Genomic DNA, 13,193 nt, shown 5'->3' on the forward strand with positions numbered 1-13,193 from the left:
CAAGGCGAGACCAAGGCAGCCGGGAGCATGAAGACTGCCCAGTACAAGGGCGTCTTCGGCACCATAGCCACCATGGTGAAGACAGAGGGTCCCAGGAGCCTGTACAACGGGCTGGTGGCCGGGCTGCAGCGTCAGATGAGCTTCGCCTCTGTCCGCATCGGGCTGTACGACTCGGTCAAGCAGATCTACACCAAGGGCGCAGAGCGTGAGTGCCTCCGTCCCCCCAGCGTGGCCTCTGCCCCCCTCAAGGGGCAGGATCTTGTGCGGGAACCTCTGAGCGACAGGGACGGGGCCTGTTGCTTAAGTGCATGGTTCGCTCTCGACCCCTTCAGACTCAAGACCGCCCCACTTGGAAAATGCTGCTGTTGGCTTTCACTCGCTTTTTGTCTCTGGAAAAGTAATGGATCAGCACTCCTGTTGCAAAGACCTGGGAAAGCTCACAGCAAGGCTGTGTGGAGCGAGTTCGGGCTCACGGCAGCGCATGCTCTACAGCAGGGACGCTCAGCCTGGTGGCCCCGTGGGCCAGATGTGTGGCATGAAGCCCATTGTGGGGGTCGGATCGGGCCCCACGACCTTCCTGCACACTACGATTGATGCCTGGGATTGAGCCCTGGGACCTGGCACTGCTGCCACCCAGCTCTGCACCCTGGGATCAGGTGCTGGATCCAGCACACGGGGCCCCGAGCTCCCCAGGGGTCCCCCAGAGATTTGGCAGTGGGGGAACAGTGTCATCACTCTTCTGCCACCGCATTTCCAGACCCGGCGGGAGCCCTCTGGGCTGCACGACACGGTGCCAGGGGCTGGATCTGGCCCATAGGCCGGGGGCTGAACAGCCCTGCTCTAGTTAAGCGATGAGGTGCAAATCTACTCTGCTTTCAGCACGCTTTTGACGCGCTGCCTTTCCGTTTGCAGTCCCTGGGTTTATGTTGTGCGTCACGTGTAGACGTTTCCACACTAGCATTGTGCAGCACCCTTCAAAGGTCTCGCTGCGCCCGGCTGAGAATCACCAGCTTCAGCAGCCAAGGCTCGTGGCTTGAGATCCAGCAGTCCTGGTTTCAGTCCCTGCAGGTCTGGCCAGGACGGGGCACGCTCACAGTCACCGCAGGGAGGTCCCGATAGCAATATCTGTATCCAAGGAGCACTCAAACGAACCCCTGGTCCAGGCAGCTTGGAGAAGCAAGTCAAGAGGGGGCATTGTGGGCGTCTCTCGTGGTCGTGATGGGCTCCCTGGCTTGACTCCTCGTCTCTCGCCCTCCTTGCAGATGCTGGCATTGGCAGCAGGCTCCTGGCGGGATGCACCACGGGGGCCATGGCCGTGGCCGTGGCCCAGCCGACGGATGTGGTGAAAGTGCGATTCCAGGCCCAGGTCCGCACGGCGGGCGGCAGGCGGTACCAGGGCACCATGGATGCCTACAAGACCATTGCCAGGGAAGAGGGGATCCGAGGGCTGTGGAAAGGTCAGTGCTGGGGCCGAGCCGGGCATGCGGGGCTGGGTCCGGCACGGCCTCCCGCCTCGCTGACCCGTTTCTCTGCCCGCGCAGGGACGTCCCCCAACGTGGCCCGCAACGCCATCGTGAACTGCACCGAGCTGGTGACCTACGACCTGATCAAGGACCTGCTGCTCCGGTCCAACCTCATGACAGGTGGGGCGGGGGCCTGTGGCCAGGCTGTTCGCAGGTGGTTCCCAGCTCGCGGGGATTATCCCAAGGTGCTGGAGCTTCCTTGGGGCAGAGGATGCTCGTGGCCCCTGAGTGCCTGAATCTTTAGGGAGAGGGTGGGAGCTGGCTGCAGGTCAGGCTGGGGATGGGGTGCCAATTCACCTCCTCCTCCTCCTCCCCTGTTAGAAAGTGAGGCAGACTTAGAGGTGCGGGAGGTGAGCTCTGAGCTCGCTAACAGGACGGAGCTGGTATCTGGATCCTGGTTGGTCTCGAGCAGCTTGGCACCTACCTCCCGCTCAGCCTGGGATGGTTTTGGGCCCACTGTAGTGCAGCCCCTGTGCCAAGAGCTCGGGAGCCCGAGTGCCCCCGGGCTCAGCTGGTGTCTCTCCCTGCAGATAACCTCCCGTGCCACTTCACCTCCGCGTTCGGGGCCGGCTTCTGCACCACGCTCATCGCCTCCCCCGTCGACGTCGTGAAGACCCGATACATGAACTCTCCCCCGGGCCAGTACAGCAGCGCCGTGAGCTGTGCCCTCACCATGCTCAGGACGGAGGGGCCGCTGGCCTGTTACAAGGGGTGAGTGGCATCCTGGTGGAGGTGGCGTCTTTGCTGCCCACGGCACCGTGCTGGCATCACACCCAGCTGCCTCGCACTCCCCAGTACCCGGGTGCCCATCACAGCTGGGTTGGTGGGGCAGCCCGTAGCCACAGCTCTGCCCCGTCTATGGGGGCAACCCCAGTCTGGACATAACTCTCGGCCCCCTCTTCACCCGCAGGTTCATGCCCTCCTTCCTGCGCCTGGGCTCCTGGAACGTGGTGATGTTCGTCACCTACGAGCAGCTGAAGCGCGCCATGATGGCTGCCCGTGGCTCCTGGGAAGCCCCGTTTTGACCCGGGCGCAGCTGAGACCTCATCGCAGCCCCCCGCGGCGCTGCGCTCTCCCTGCCTCCCCCGCTGCCTCTGCTCCCCGGCTCCGAGCTCGTTGCGGCGCCTCTTCTACACCAAGCCTGACGACTCTGCCCTGCCAACAGGAGAAGGCTGGAGCGGGGCCTCTCGTCTGGTGTGGAAGAGAAGAGCATCCTTGCCCTGGTGGGCTTGGGCGGGAGGTTTCCTTTACGGCGTTCCTGCAGCCGGCGCATCCCACGGGGCATCGAGTGCTGATCTTGGCTGGGCCGAGCCCGGAGATGTAGCGCGAGCAAATGGGACTCAGCTTCCCATTTCAAAGGCCGATGCCTGCTTTGGTAACAGTCCAGGGGGGAGCCCCTTCCCTGCCAGGTCTGTCGTGCCAATTGCTAAGTACCGTGCCAGCTTCTCCAGACCTGAGCGCCCAGCCTCTAAGCCCCTGAATCCCCCGTGCGGTGAGGAGAGGCATGCCTGGTTTGATTCAAGGCTGCAGATCTCCCTGGAGCTCTCATCAGGCTTCAAGCAAGCGGCTTGTGGGGTCTGGAAGCCAGAAATGAGTCCCCCAAGTCCACCCTGAAGTCTCTGTGTGCCCAGCAGGGCAAGAGGCTGCGGTGGGGCTCTGCAGAGCAGCCCGAGATGGGGCGAGTCGGATGCTGTGGATGGGAAACGGCAGTGGTGGGGAGGGGCGGAGGGATCACCAAGGATTGGAAAGTACAAGCAAGTGTCTGGCAGACCAGCCAAGCCTCCGTTTCCTTGCGCGCTTCTGGGCAGCAAGGGTGCGGAGACGGCACCTGCCTTGCGTTGTGCGTCTTAAAATAAAGTCGAAGGTTAGGAAGCGAGGTCGCGTCCCTCTGCAGAGGGACATGCTCGGTCCCTTGCTCGGTCTTTGCATCTGGCCAGACTCGTGATTCACGGGCCCGGCTTGAGGCGCCTGATTTCAAGTGGGGAGCCCTTCGGGGGGAGGGAGATGGCCAGTGGTCGGGTGGTGACCCATGGCACGCAGTGGCCGCTGTGACTAGCTCCAACAACCAGGCTGGGGCTTCGTCGGCTACGGGGCAGGGAGGAGGATTTCCCCCAGTGCTGCTGTCCCTGACACTGGAGCGGCTGCCTGTTCCAGCTGCCGCGGCTCATGAGGATGGTGGGGGCTTGCTAGCGGCATGCCCCAGGGACGGGCTCCCATGCTCGGACTGGTCTTGAGTGGCCTGGAGCTGGTGAACACCATCGCGGAGCAGGGCTGGGCCCAATGCACCTAGGAGCACGGTCTGGTGGGCAAAGCCTGCTCCGCGGCTCACTTGATGGTGAAGGCCTGCAGTCACCTGGAAGCCGCTAGGGAGGGGGAAGCCCTGTCCGTCCTGCTGCGTGGGGCAGCATGTCTCTCCCAGAAATCCCAGTTTGGACCCCGCAGGGCTCGTCCCATCACATTCCTGTTCAGCAGTCCCTGGTGCTCCACACCCTTACGTGGGGGGATGCTCTCCAGGGGCTTTGCTCAGCTGGGGCTTCTGGCTTTGACCCCTAAAAGCTGGGCGAAGAGGCTTGCAGCCTGTTTTAATCTCAAGGGGAAACGGGAGCTAAACTTCCACCCCTTTCTTTGGCGTCTCGGGGCGTTTGTGTCGATGACGGTGGGAGGTTGCGCCGTTGTGGTAGGAGTTGGGTGCCTGCCAGCACCGGGGGGACCGCATCCTGCTCCGTGGGCTGTTCTCCTTTGCAGGTGGGGGAAACTGAGGCAGGGCATGGAAGTGATTCCCTCAATCCACCCTCCTCCCCCTGCAAGGCAAACTGGATGTTTAGAGGAGCGATCACGTGGAGTTCCCCCTGCACCAGCTCTCGGACCCTGTGTGAAGGTGACCCGGTCGGAGCCGCGTGGCCTGGTCCTATGCAGCCGGCACCAGGAGCTGTACAAATAGCTAAAATTTTTGTATTCATGTTATAATATACTTCGTGGACCAGGTCAAATTAGCCAAATTAGTTCCAAATCATATGGATGGAGCAGATCTTAGTTGGCCCAAAAAACATGTTGATTAAGCAGGATGTACAGCGCTACAACCGGCGAGCATCCTCCATCCCAGACGTATCACCCGAGGACTTCAGATACTCCCAAATCCATCGGCAGGCATCCTACATGCAAGCCCAAGTCCAGAGGTCTTGGGATTCGGATGTCCCCTATGCTTGACCTGAGCCAAAAGGCCGAAAAGCTGTACAAGTAGCCAGAAGGCTTTATTCCTCTGGGGAGCGGGGATGGAGACAGACATGAGGCTCCGTCTCAGCTCAGGAGTGCCTGCCGCAGGAGCTGCTTCTTGGCCGGGGTGAGATGCCGGGGGAAGCAGATGTCGAAGCACATGACGAGGTCCCCTTTGCAGGTGGGGTCATGGGGCAGGGGCATCCCTTCGCCCGGCACGATCTTGAAGTACTTGGGGCTGCAAAGCGAACGGCAGCATTAGCCAGGGAGATGCCTTCTTACCCCTCCGGCCAAGCTGAGGACGTGGCCCTGCTGCTGGGGGCCGGGGCAGGGAAATCTGGGAGGGACGCGCTGTGCTTCCAGGTGGACGTTGTGCACGGCCCAGGAGCCTGCTGGGCACAAGGCAGCACCAGGCTGGAAACGCAGGTAGCGATTTAACAGGCTGACGCAGCCGGTTGTGTTAGCCCTCGGCGACGCCTGCCTGGATGGCAAAGGGGGCCTTTCCCGCTGCCCCCACCCAGCTCCATGGGGCAGGCTGGGCTCAGCCTGGCTCGGGCACTGCTGGAGGTAACAGCAGCCTGCACCGCTCCCGTCTGCCTGGCACTGCGGGCGAAGGAGCTGGCTCCAATGCGGTACAAGCCTCCAAGGGCAGACGTTAGCCTTGCCGCGAGACCAGAACGAACAGGCTGATCCGCGAGCTGTGCCGGGCGGGCGGGAGCAAAAAGCATTTGGCACTGACTGTCCACCCAGCAGGCCTCGATGTCCGAAAGCAGCTAGAAATATTGATCCCCTAAGATGCCTCGAAGAGGCCCAAGTCCCCTGAAGAGCTGAGACTGGCCCGCGGAGAAGTACCAAAGCCTTGGGTCCTCTTCGGTGGCTACTGAGAAGCCTGCCCTTGTGCTTCCCAGTGCATCTCCCTTTCCCAAGGGCTGGCTGGCAGGGCCCAGCCTGAGCACCTGGGCAAGCCCGGTCCTTGCCCCAGGGGTCATGCCAGGGGCTGTGGCACTTACTGGACAATGTCGTTGATGGGAATGTTCAGCAGCCGTTCGTCCAGCGTCTTCACGCTCACTGTGCAGCCGATCAGGGCCTGCAAACAAGGCCACCAGGCTGTGAGGGCAGGTTGCACCCACCAGGTGCAGACCCTAATGGTCTCCAGCTCTTAGAGCCGCCTCGAGGCTGCTCTGTTTGGTGTTGGGGGGTCCCTTTATGGGGGAGTGGTGACACGAGAACAGCTGAGGGGGCATGCAAACAGCTGGACGGCACAGCATCGGATGTCTTTAGGCAGGAGAGGGGGGGGAAAAATCCAACCCCACATGCCGCGTCACCCGGCCCTGGTGTTCCCACCCCGGTGCCAGCATAATGCAGCCCATCCAGGGCAGTTTGTTCATAAAGGACGGCTGGGGCAGGAGCAAAGTGACCCAGGTCCCGCAGAGGCCAGCGGGCAGCTCCTGGCAGGAGCGGAGCGGGCCCCGTCACACGCCTACCTGCCCGAGGGGGATGCTGGCAACGTAGAGCAGGTTGTCGTCCTCCCTCCTAAACCGGGGGTGCAGCTTCTCGCGGACAATGAAGATAATGTCTGCCGGGATGATGTTCGGGCCCTACAAGAGGGAAAAACAGGAGCTCAGTCCATCTCTACCGCAGACCTGGACTGTCTGCAGGGGAAGCGAACAGACTTGCTGCCTCCTGCTGGTAAAGACGGTCTGCAACGGGTCTGGGTTTCTGTTTATAGGCACCTTCCTCTTCGTTACTTGTATAGGAGGTCTCGTGTCCCCCGTGTTTTACTGAGGATGCTGGAGGTCTGGAGCACTGAGGAGGAGCTGAGATGGCAAGTGCCAATGCTGTGAATCCGTCTCCAAATGCTTTCTGAGCTCAGAGGCTCGAGAAACTTGCCTGCTACAGCGGGGGAGACCAGAACTGACACTCCTGCTATGGGACAGATGGGGAAAAACCCTTCCAGAGCATTTCTATACGTCCCAGAGAGACGAGAAAGCAAGTCACCCTCTCTGGCTGGGCTCTTTAACACCCTTCTTGATATAAGGAGGTTGGGTGTTTTACTTCCGTGCTAACCACAGTCTTAGGTGAGCATCACAAGCGCATGAAAAGCCTTCTTGTAAGGTCCCTTTCAGCCCCTAACATCTATGAATCTATGAATCTGAACCATTGGAAACACCTTCTCGGATGTGCAGTGTGCCCCTGGCACTGCCTCGTGCCCATGACATCAACGTGCAATCTGAATCCTGTTCCTTTAGCCTCCGGGGAAGGACAGTGATGAGAGTAAACTGAGGCAGGGAAGTCACACAACTGGCCCAAGGCCACACTGGAAGAGTCTCTATCAGAGCTACAGGGACCCAAGGGCTCCCATGTCCCCCACTCTGCCCCCACATAAGCTCCTAAATCCCTTAGGCAGGTGAGAAATTCTGTTAGCCTCCCTGTGCCTTGGCTTAAACGGGGCATCAGACCTCTCAGGCCCGGTGCAAGGCTGGTGCATTCACTAACTGATGTTTGCTGAGCACCTGGAGGCTTTCAGAGGGAAGGTGCCACCTACTTTCCCCTCTATTCAGCACTGGGGAGCCTCTCCCGGTGTCCTGTTTTGGGCCCCGCACTTCAAGAAGGACATGGGCACATTGGAAAGAGTCCAGCAAAGAGCGACAGAAATGATCAGGGGCCTGGGAGACAACTTCTGAGGACAGGCTGAAAGAACTCGGGTTATTTAGTTTGGAGACCAGAAGACCGAGGGGGATTTGAGAAGTCTTCAAATACCCGAAGGGTGATTGCAGAGAGGATGGAGATGGGCTTCTCTCTGTGCCTGCAGGGGACAGGACTGGGAGCAATGGCCTCAAGCTGCAGCAGAGGACATTTAGGCTGGAGATGAGGGGGATCTCTCCGACTGGATCAAGCGGCCTCGAGAAGCTGTGAAATCTCCCTCCTTGGAAACTTTCAGGAGCGGGTTAGACAGACTTGTGGCTGGGACAGTTTGGTCAGGGATGACCCTGCCTCGAGGCTGGTTTCGCAGGCTCATGTGTCCACCCGCTTCCAGTTTAAACCATCCCGAGTGTTACGGGGGTCCCTGCCCTTACCTGGTCTCCTTCCTTCTCGAAGGTGATCCTGGTGCCCGCCTTCCAGCCCGGATGCACGTCGATGGTCAGGATCTTGTCCTTGATGGTGGATGTGTAACCGTCCTCGTTCATCACCTGGGCAGCAAACGCGGCTGGTGAGAGGAGGTGGCTCAAATCTAGACTGGGCCTTTGCGGAGGACATACAGGCAACAGCACCAGCCGCAGGGGCACCACGGACTGGGAGGGCTCGGCTTGCAGCGCCGAGGGCCTGAGCGCATGGAGATGGTGGTTGCGTGCCTGAAGCGCTGGCCTTGAGGTGCTAGATGCAGTCGGTACATGGGATAGCAGGCAGCCCCCGGCCCACATGGGGAGCACATGGGGGGAATACGCTGCTCATCCAGCCACCGATGCATAGCCTGCAAAAGCCCAGTGCAGCCCACAAGCCCCGTGCCCAGGCCCCCCTGCAGCCCGGCCTCACCCTGCGGGAAATCTTAATTTTCTTGGTGCAGCCGTAGAAGAGGTCCTCCAGCGACAGGTAGAGGTCCCGCTCGATCGGGGGGTCCTGCTTGGCCACGCCGCGGCCTCGCAGCCCGCCGAAGGCCACCATCGCATCCAAGCCATCTTCAGCGAAGAACTCTGCAAGCAGCGGCCAGAAATGGGAGAGATACGAGGGTGGAGAGGGGCACGGGCGAGCGGCTTGACTGCCGGGCAGCCTGCAGCCCTCATCACAGTGCGGGCACCAGCCCCTCTCATTTCTGCGGCGAGTCGCCTCAGGTCAGAGCATCTCAGGGGTTAGGCCCAGCCTGAATCACCTGGGCCTGGCAAGTTCACATCGGGCTCCTTTGAGCCTCAGTTACCCCAGCTGTAAAATGAGTCGCCAACCTCCCTGTCAGGAAGGATCTTGAGCTAAGGCACCAGTTGACCCACATCCAAGGCTCCTCTAAGGCTAGGAGTTGGCTCTGGCTCCACGGAAGTAGAGGACAGCTTCTCGAACGCTAGCAGCCGACCCTGGTATGGCGATATCATCCAAGGGGAAGCCACTGCCAGCTCGGCCGGTCCTGGCTTCATGGTGTTATCTGAGCATCGCGAGGGGACAGGGAACATCCCTGGCTGTCCTGTCCCCTGGGCACGGTGACGAGCCTTGTCTGCAGTCTCCTATTGAGAGCACACGAGGGGCAGGGACGAGGGGCCAGGAGGACCTCGACCGGCAGGAAGGGCTGGCGGGGTGCTGGGGATAGGGGCCCGAGGCCACCGGCTCCTAGTAGCCGGGTTGACAAGCCATAAAAAACCCATTAACCCACTGCCTGCCAGCACAGGGCCAGAGACCCCGCCTCAGCCCACCCCCCCAAAAAATAACGACAGAAGCCCCCTACCAGCGAAGGGGTTGTCTCCTCCAAAGAACTCCTTGAAGACCTTCTCGGGGTTGCCATGAAACACGTAGCCCACGGTCCAGGGGTTCTCCGTCCCAAACTCCAGAGGGATGCCGCCTTTGAGACCCTCCTCTCCAAACTTGTCGTACACACCCTTCTTCACCGCTACAGGACAAGGAGGCATCAGGAGGTGACCGCAAGTTTGCTCACGGGAATGAAGGTCTTACCTCCGTCCCCGGGGCCTTCTGCCACAGCCACTGCTAAGCAGCCTCCTTGCCTTAAGAAAGGTTGAAGCAGCAAAGAGGACGCTACTGCTGCGCTGCGGTGGCAGCTTTCTGCAGGGATTTTGTCCCTAGAAGCAACCCACGTCTCAGCCTCAGAGCTGGGGAAAGGGAGACGGGGTGCAGGACACACTGATCAGGTAGTAAACTGGATTTATTACATAGGAAATGAGGAGTTGCCGCCTCCTGCAGAGCCCTGACGGGGTAAACCACTCAAACGCTGGGTAAAGTTGGACTTCCACCCACTGGATCTCTCTAGCAGCCCTGGTTGGCAGATATTTCTGCCCCGCTGGCAGCTCGCACAGGCAGTGATCAAGGCACCTTTTAGCCTATGCCTTTGATGAACTCACTAGATCAACGGGTTTCTTCTCTCTCCGTGGGAGATGCTCTCCAGCCCTCAGCTCCTTCCCGTTGCTCCTTCTGCCCCTTCTCCAAGTCCTTGGCACCCAGGTGTGAAGCGTGGACGCCAGAACCCAACCCCACATCCAACAACGTGCCCTCTGCAGGATCCGATGCCGCCTCCCAGCCCCTCCATCACTTTCCCCTGCTTGTACATCCCAGGGTCAGGCTACAGCACGGCACAGCACTGTAGATCCGCTCGTGCCACATCCCGGCACAGTCAGGATGATCCCCGGTATCAATCAGAGCGTGCACGCACCCGAGCAGCTGACAGCGCCAGCCCCGGGCAAATCACCGTGGCAGCAAACGAGGAGATACGTGGCTCGTGACCACTCCTGCAACGAGGATGCTCCACGCCAGCACTTCTCCCCGCTGATCTCTGCGGGGGGAGGACCAGGCTCCTACTTACGGTCGCTCAGCACGTCGTAGGCCTCTGCGATCTGCCTGAACTTCTCCTTGGCCCACGGCTCTTTGCTTTTCAGAGGGTGGTTCTTCAAGGCCAGCTTGCGGTAGCTGCAAGGCAGAAGGGGGCAGAGTCTGGCCCGGCCTCGCAGCCCAGCACTGCTTAGCAGGGCACGCTCCCAAGTCGGAAGGTCTGGGTAGGTGGAGGGTTCCCAGGTCCGGTCCCTGCACCTCCAAAAGGATAGAGAAGAGCTGGAGAAGGGCAGCAAGGGTGATGAGCGGCGTGGAGGAGACGAGGCCAGGCCTGGTCAGCTGAGAAAGGAGGTGCTCGGTGGGGGAGACACACGCACGCACGCACACACGCACGCACGAGAAGGGTTCGCACAACACTAAAGGGTGACGAGAAAGCCGAGGGGGACTTGTTATTGGAAAGAGCAGACAGGAAAGCAGGGCTGGACGGGATGCCGGGGGGTAGGGCTGGTGCCCCCAGGCCAGGTGTTCAGCCTCCCCAGCTGGGCAGCGTGGCAGACAATCCAGATGTGCTTCCCCTAAGCTGTACCCCCGCCCAGGCAGAGGATCCAGATGTTCAATCTATCCCCCCTCCCCCCAGCTGTGCCCCCCCTGGGCAGACGATCCAGATGTGCCCCCCCACCCCGCGCTCACGCCTTCTTGATGTCCGCGTCCTTGGCGCTGCGGGGCAGCTCCAGCGCCCCGTAGTAATCCTGCCCCATCCCGGCCCGTCTCCCGTTGCTATGGACGCCGCCGCCGCGGGGGGTTGTGGGACATGTAGTTCTTCCCCCCACTTCCGGCCTCTCCTGCTCCAGCCTCCCCCCCCAACGTGGGAGGCTCTAACCACTAGGCAGCCCCACCCCGGAGACCTGTCCAGGCTCCTCTCTCCACCCGCTCCCGGGGCCCGGGACCCCCACCCCGCTCTGGGGCTGGTGGCATGCGCCCGCCTGGGCCTGGGGGTGCCTGTGGGGGTGCAGGAGAGGGTGCCCCATCTCCTCCCGTGCTCTGGGGGCCTCCTGGGGCCGGCCCAGCTGCTTCGGGGGCAGGAAGAGGAAGGCCTGAGGGTGGCACCGGCTGCCGAGGGGGCAAGGACGCGAAGGCCCGAAAGGAGCAGGGTGGACGGGGCCGCCGGGGTCACGTCCAGTCGGCCCTGCCCAAACCGGCCCGCACAAGACCACGGTCCGGCCTCGAAGCAAAATGGGTGTCAACCCTCGCACGAGACGTCGCACCCGAACCTGCCCCAGGGAAAGCAGGGGGGGCCCGGCGGCCAGCGCCCTGCTGCTGTAAGGGTTGTTCATACCCGCTCGGGCAGAGGACGTGCCCCCGCTAGAGTCCGTACCAGTCTGAGCGTGGGGGGAAATCCCTTCCTGACCCCAAATGTGGCATCAGTCTGACCCCAAGTGGACGAGCAAGACCCACTAGCCAGGACCACCTAGGCTTGAGTCCCAGCAGGAGCATCCCCAGCCTTGGCTACAGCCAAAACCCAGTGCCTCTGAGGGAAGCTTAAAAGCCCCCTGACATGTAGCGAAAGGGGGAGAGGGGACAAAGGGCAAAGCCCAGAAGCCTGGGAAGTCCCCATAACCACCGGCATCCCTGCACCTACATCACCCCCCGCCAGTGGCTGTCCAAGCTCTTCTTGAAACCCCCGTGATGGAAAGTCCACAACTCCCCTGGCGTCTTCTTTACAGCAGCCCTTCAAGCATTCAAAGACCACTACCACGTCCCCTCTTACTGCCAGCACGTCCCCTTACTAAGCAATGAAGTTTGTTCAAGGGCACAGGGAGTCGGCGGCGGAGTTGAATTAAAACGGCAGAGGAGCGGAGACGGCCCATCATTCATTCTTCAATCCCCTGTGCTAAGAAATGAGTTTCCACACGTGCAGGAGGGCGGTAGCCAAGCCGGAGCTCACAGGACTAAATATTTTCCCCTGATGTTTCAAGGAGTGGCAGGGTTTGTCGTTACCAGGATTTGGAACCCGGTGGCAAAACCAACCTGTTTGGGGGCCATATGCCAGGAGCTGTATTTAATAAAATCCAGCAATGGCATTTGAATGTGTCCTTCGCTGCAACAGCTATACTCCACGTGGAAATTTTTTAACTATGGGAACACATGTAATTAGCTCCAGCGATCAAATTGAAATCTCGCATCAAATTTGAGATCCAAATCACAGCTGCTGATCCACAAGGGAAACGTCCACCTGAGCATAAGAGCCCATCCATCGGGTTACTGCACTTGAGGCACGAGTTCCCGTAACGTTACTGAAGGGTGCGGTGAGCCTCTGACTTCCAAGTGGGAAGGGCTGGGGGCCATGAGTGGATCCAGGAATTTGGAAAAGGGGGGGGGGTGCAGGACATGCCAGCAGTGCCCCCCTCCCCACCCCTGCATGGGCAGAGCAGGCCAGGGCAGCAGCACCAGCCAGGTGCTTTTTGGAGACCCTGGAGCAGGTAGTCTCTCCATACAGCGTGACTCCAGCGCACTGTCCACCGGGGGTTGCCTGCTCACTGCCCCCACTATCTGGCTGAGCCAGGAGCAGAGGATCCCCAGGACTGCTCCTATCCTGCTCCAGCCAGGAGCGTGGGGAAGCAGCAGCTTGCAGTGGCCATCTTGGCTGGGGGCAGTCCTGCCTTCTAGTGCTCATTCCCAGAATGTGAGGGATGCCGAGGTGGCGGGGAGCAGCAGCGGCTGGAAACCTGCTGCCACCACAGTTTCTAGCCGATTCTGAGGCAGGGGAAGCCATTGGACCACTTGTGTCCTGATGCACCCAGGGCCTGTGGGGAGCAGCTGCACTGGGTGCCAGGTCCCTGCTTGCCTGAGGGAGCCAGCTAAGGAAGCTCAGTGGGAGATCTCCCTACTTTCAGGCACTCCTGCTCCCTGCCCACCGCCTGGCTTTCCCTTCAGCTGTAGCCCTTAGGCCAGCAAGGGAGAGGTGATGGAGAGGGA

The 13,193-nt window shown here is 60.8% G+C and overlaps 2 protein-coding genes across 3 annotated transcripts in view; one reads left to right on the plus strand and one right to left on the minus strand.

The window, feature by feature from the left end:
- The window catches only part of LOC102388529 (mitochondrial uncoupling protein 2), an 8,456-nt gene extending 3,857 nt beyond the window's left edge, over positions 1-4,599 (plus strand). Inside the window, exons 3-7 of one of the 2 annotated variants that reach the window (XM_025209372.1) lie at positions 1-205; positions 1,263-1,457; positions 1,542-1,643; positions 2,054-2,234; positions 2,434-4,599. In XM_025209372.1, coding sequence (XP_025065157.1) covers positions 1-205; positions 1,263-1,457; positions 1,542-1,643; positions 2,054-2,234; positions 2,434-2,548 — 798 coding nt within the window. In that variant the 3' untranslated portion in view covers positions 2,549-4,599. Of the gene's footprint in view, positions 206-1,262; positions 1,458-1,541; positions 1,644-2,053; positions 2,239-2,433 lie in introns of those variants that run through there. The other variant, XM_025209373.1, reaches the window with a different exon arrangement.
- A 151-nt stretch (positions 4,600-4,750) lies between these two features.
- DNAJB13 (DnaJ heat shock protein family (Hsp40) member B13) lies at positions 4,751-13,178 on the minus strand. The gene is made up of 8 exons (XM_006028058.2): positions 10,908-13,178; positions 10,252-10,355; positions 9,166-9,327; positions 8,271-8,428; positions 7,814-7,927; positions 6,221-6,334; positions 5,747-5,823; positions 4,751-4,974 (listed from the first exon to the last, which is right to left on the minus strand). The coding sequence occupies exons 1-8, from the start codon at positions 10,973-10,975 to the stop codon at positions 4,821-4,823; spliced, it is 951 nt and encodes a 316-aa protein (XP_006028120.1). The 5' UTR covers positions 10,976-13,178; the 3' UTR covers positions 4,751-4,820.
- Positions 13,179-13,193: the final 15 nt, after the last annotated feature.

This window comes from Alligator sinensis, unplaced genomic scaffold, assembly GCF_000455745.1.
Source record: "Alligator sinensis unplaced genomic scaffold, ASM45574v1 scaffold594_1, whole genome shotgun sequence".
Lineage (NCBI taxonomy): Eukaryota > Metazoa > Chordata > Crocodylia > Alligatoridae > Alligator > Alligator sinensis.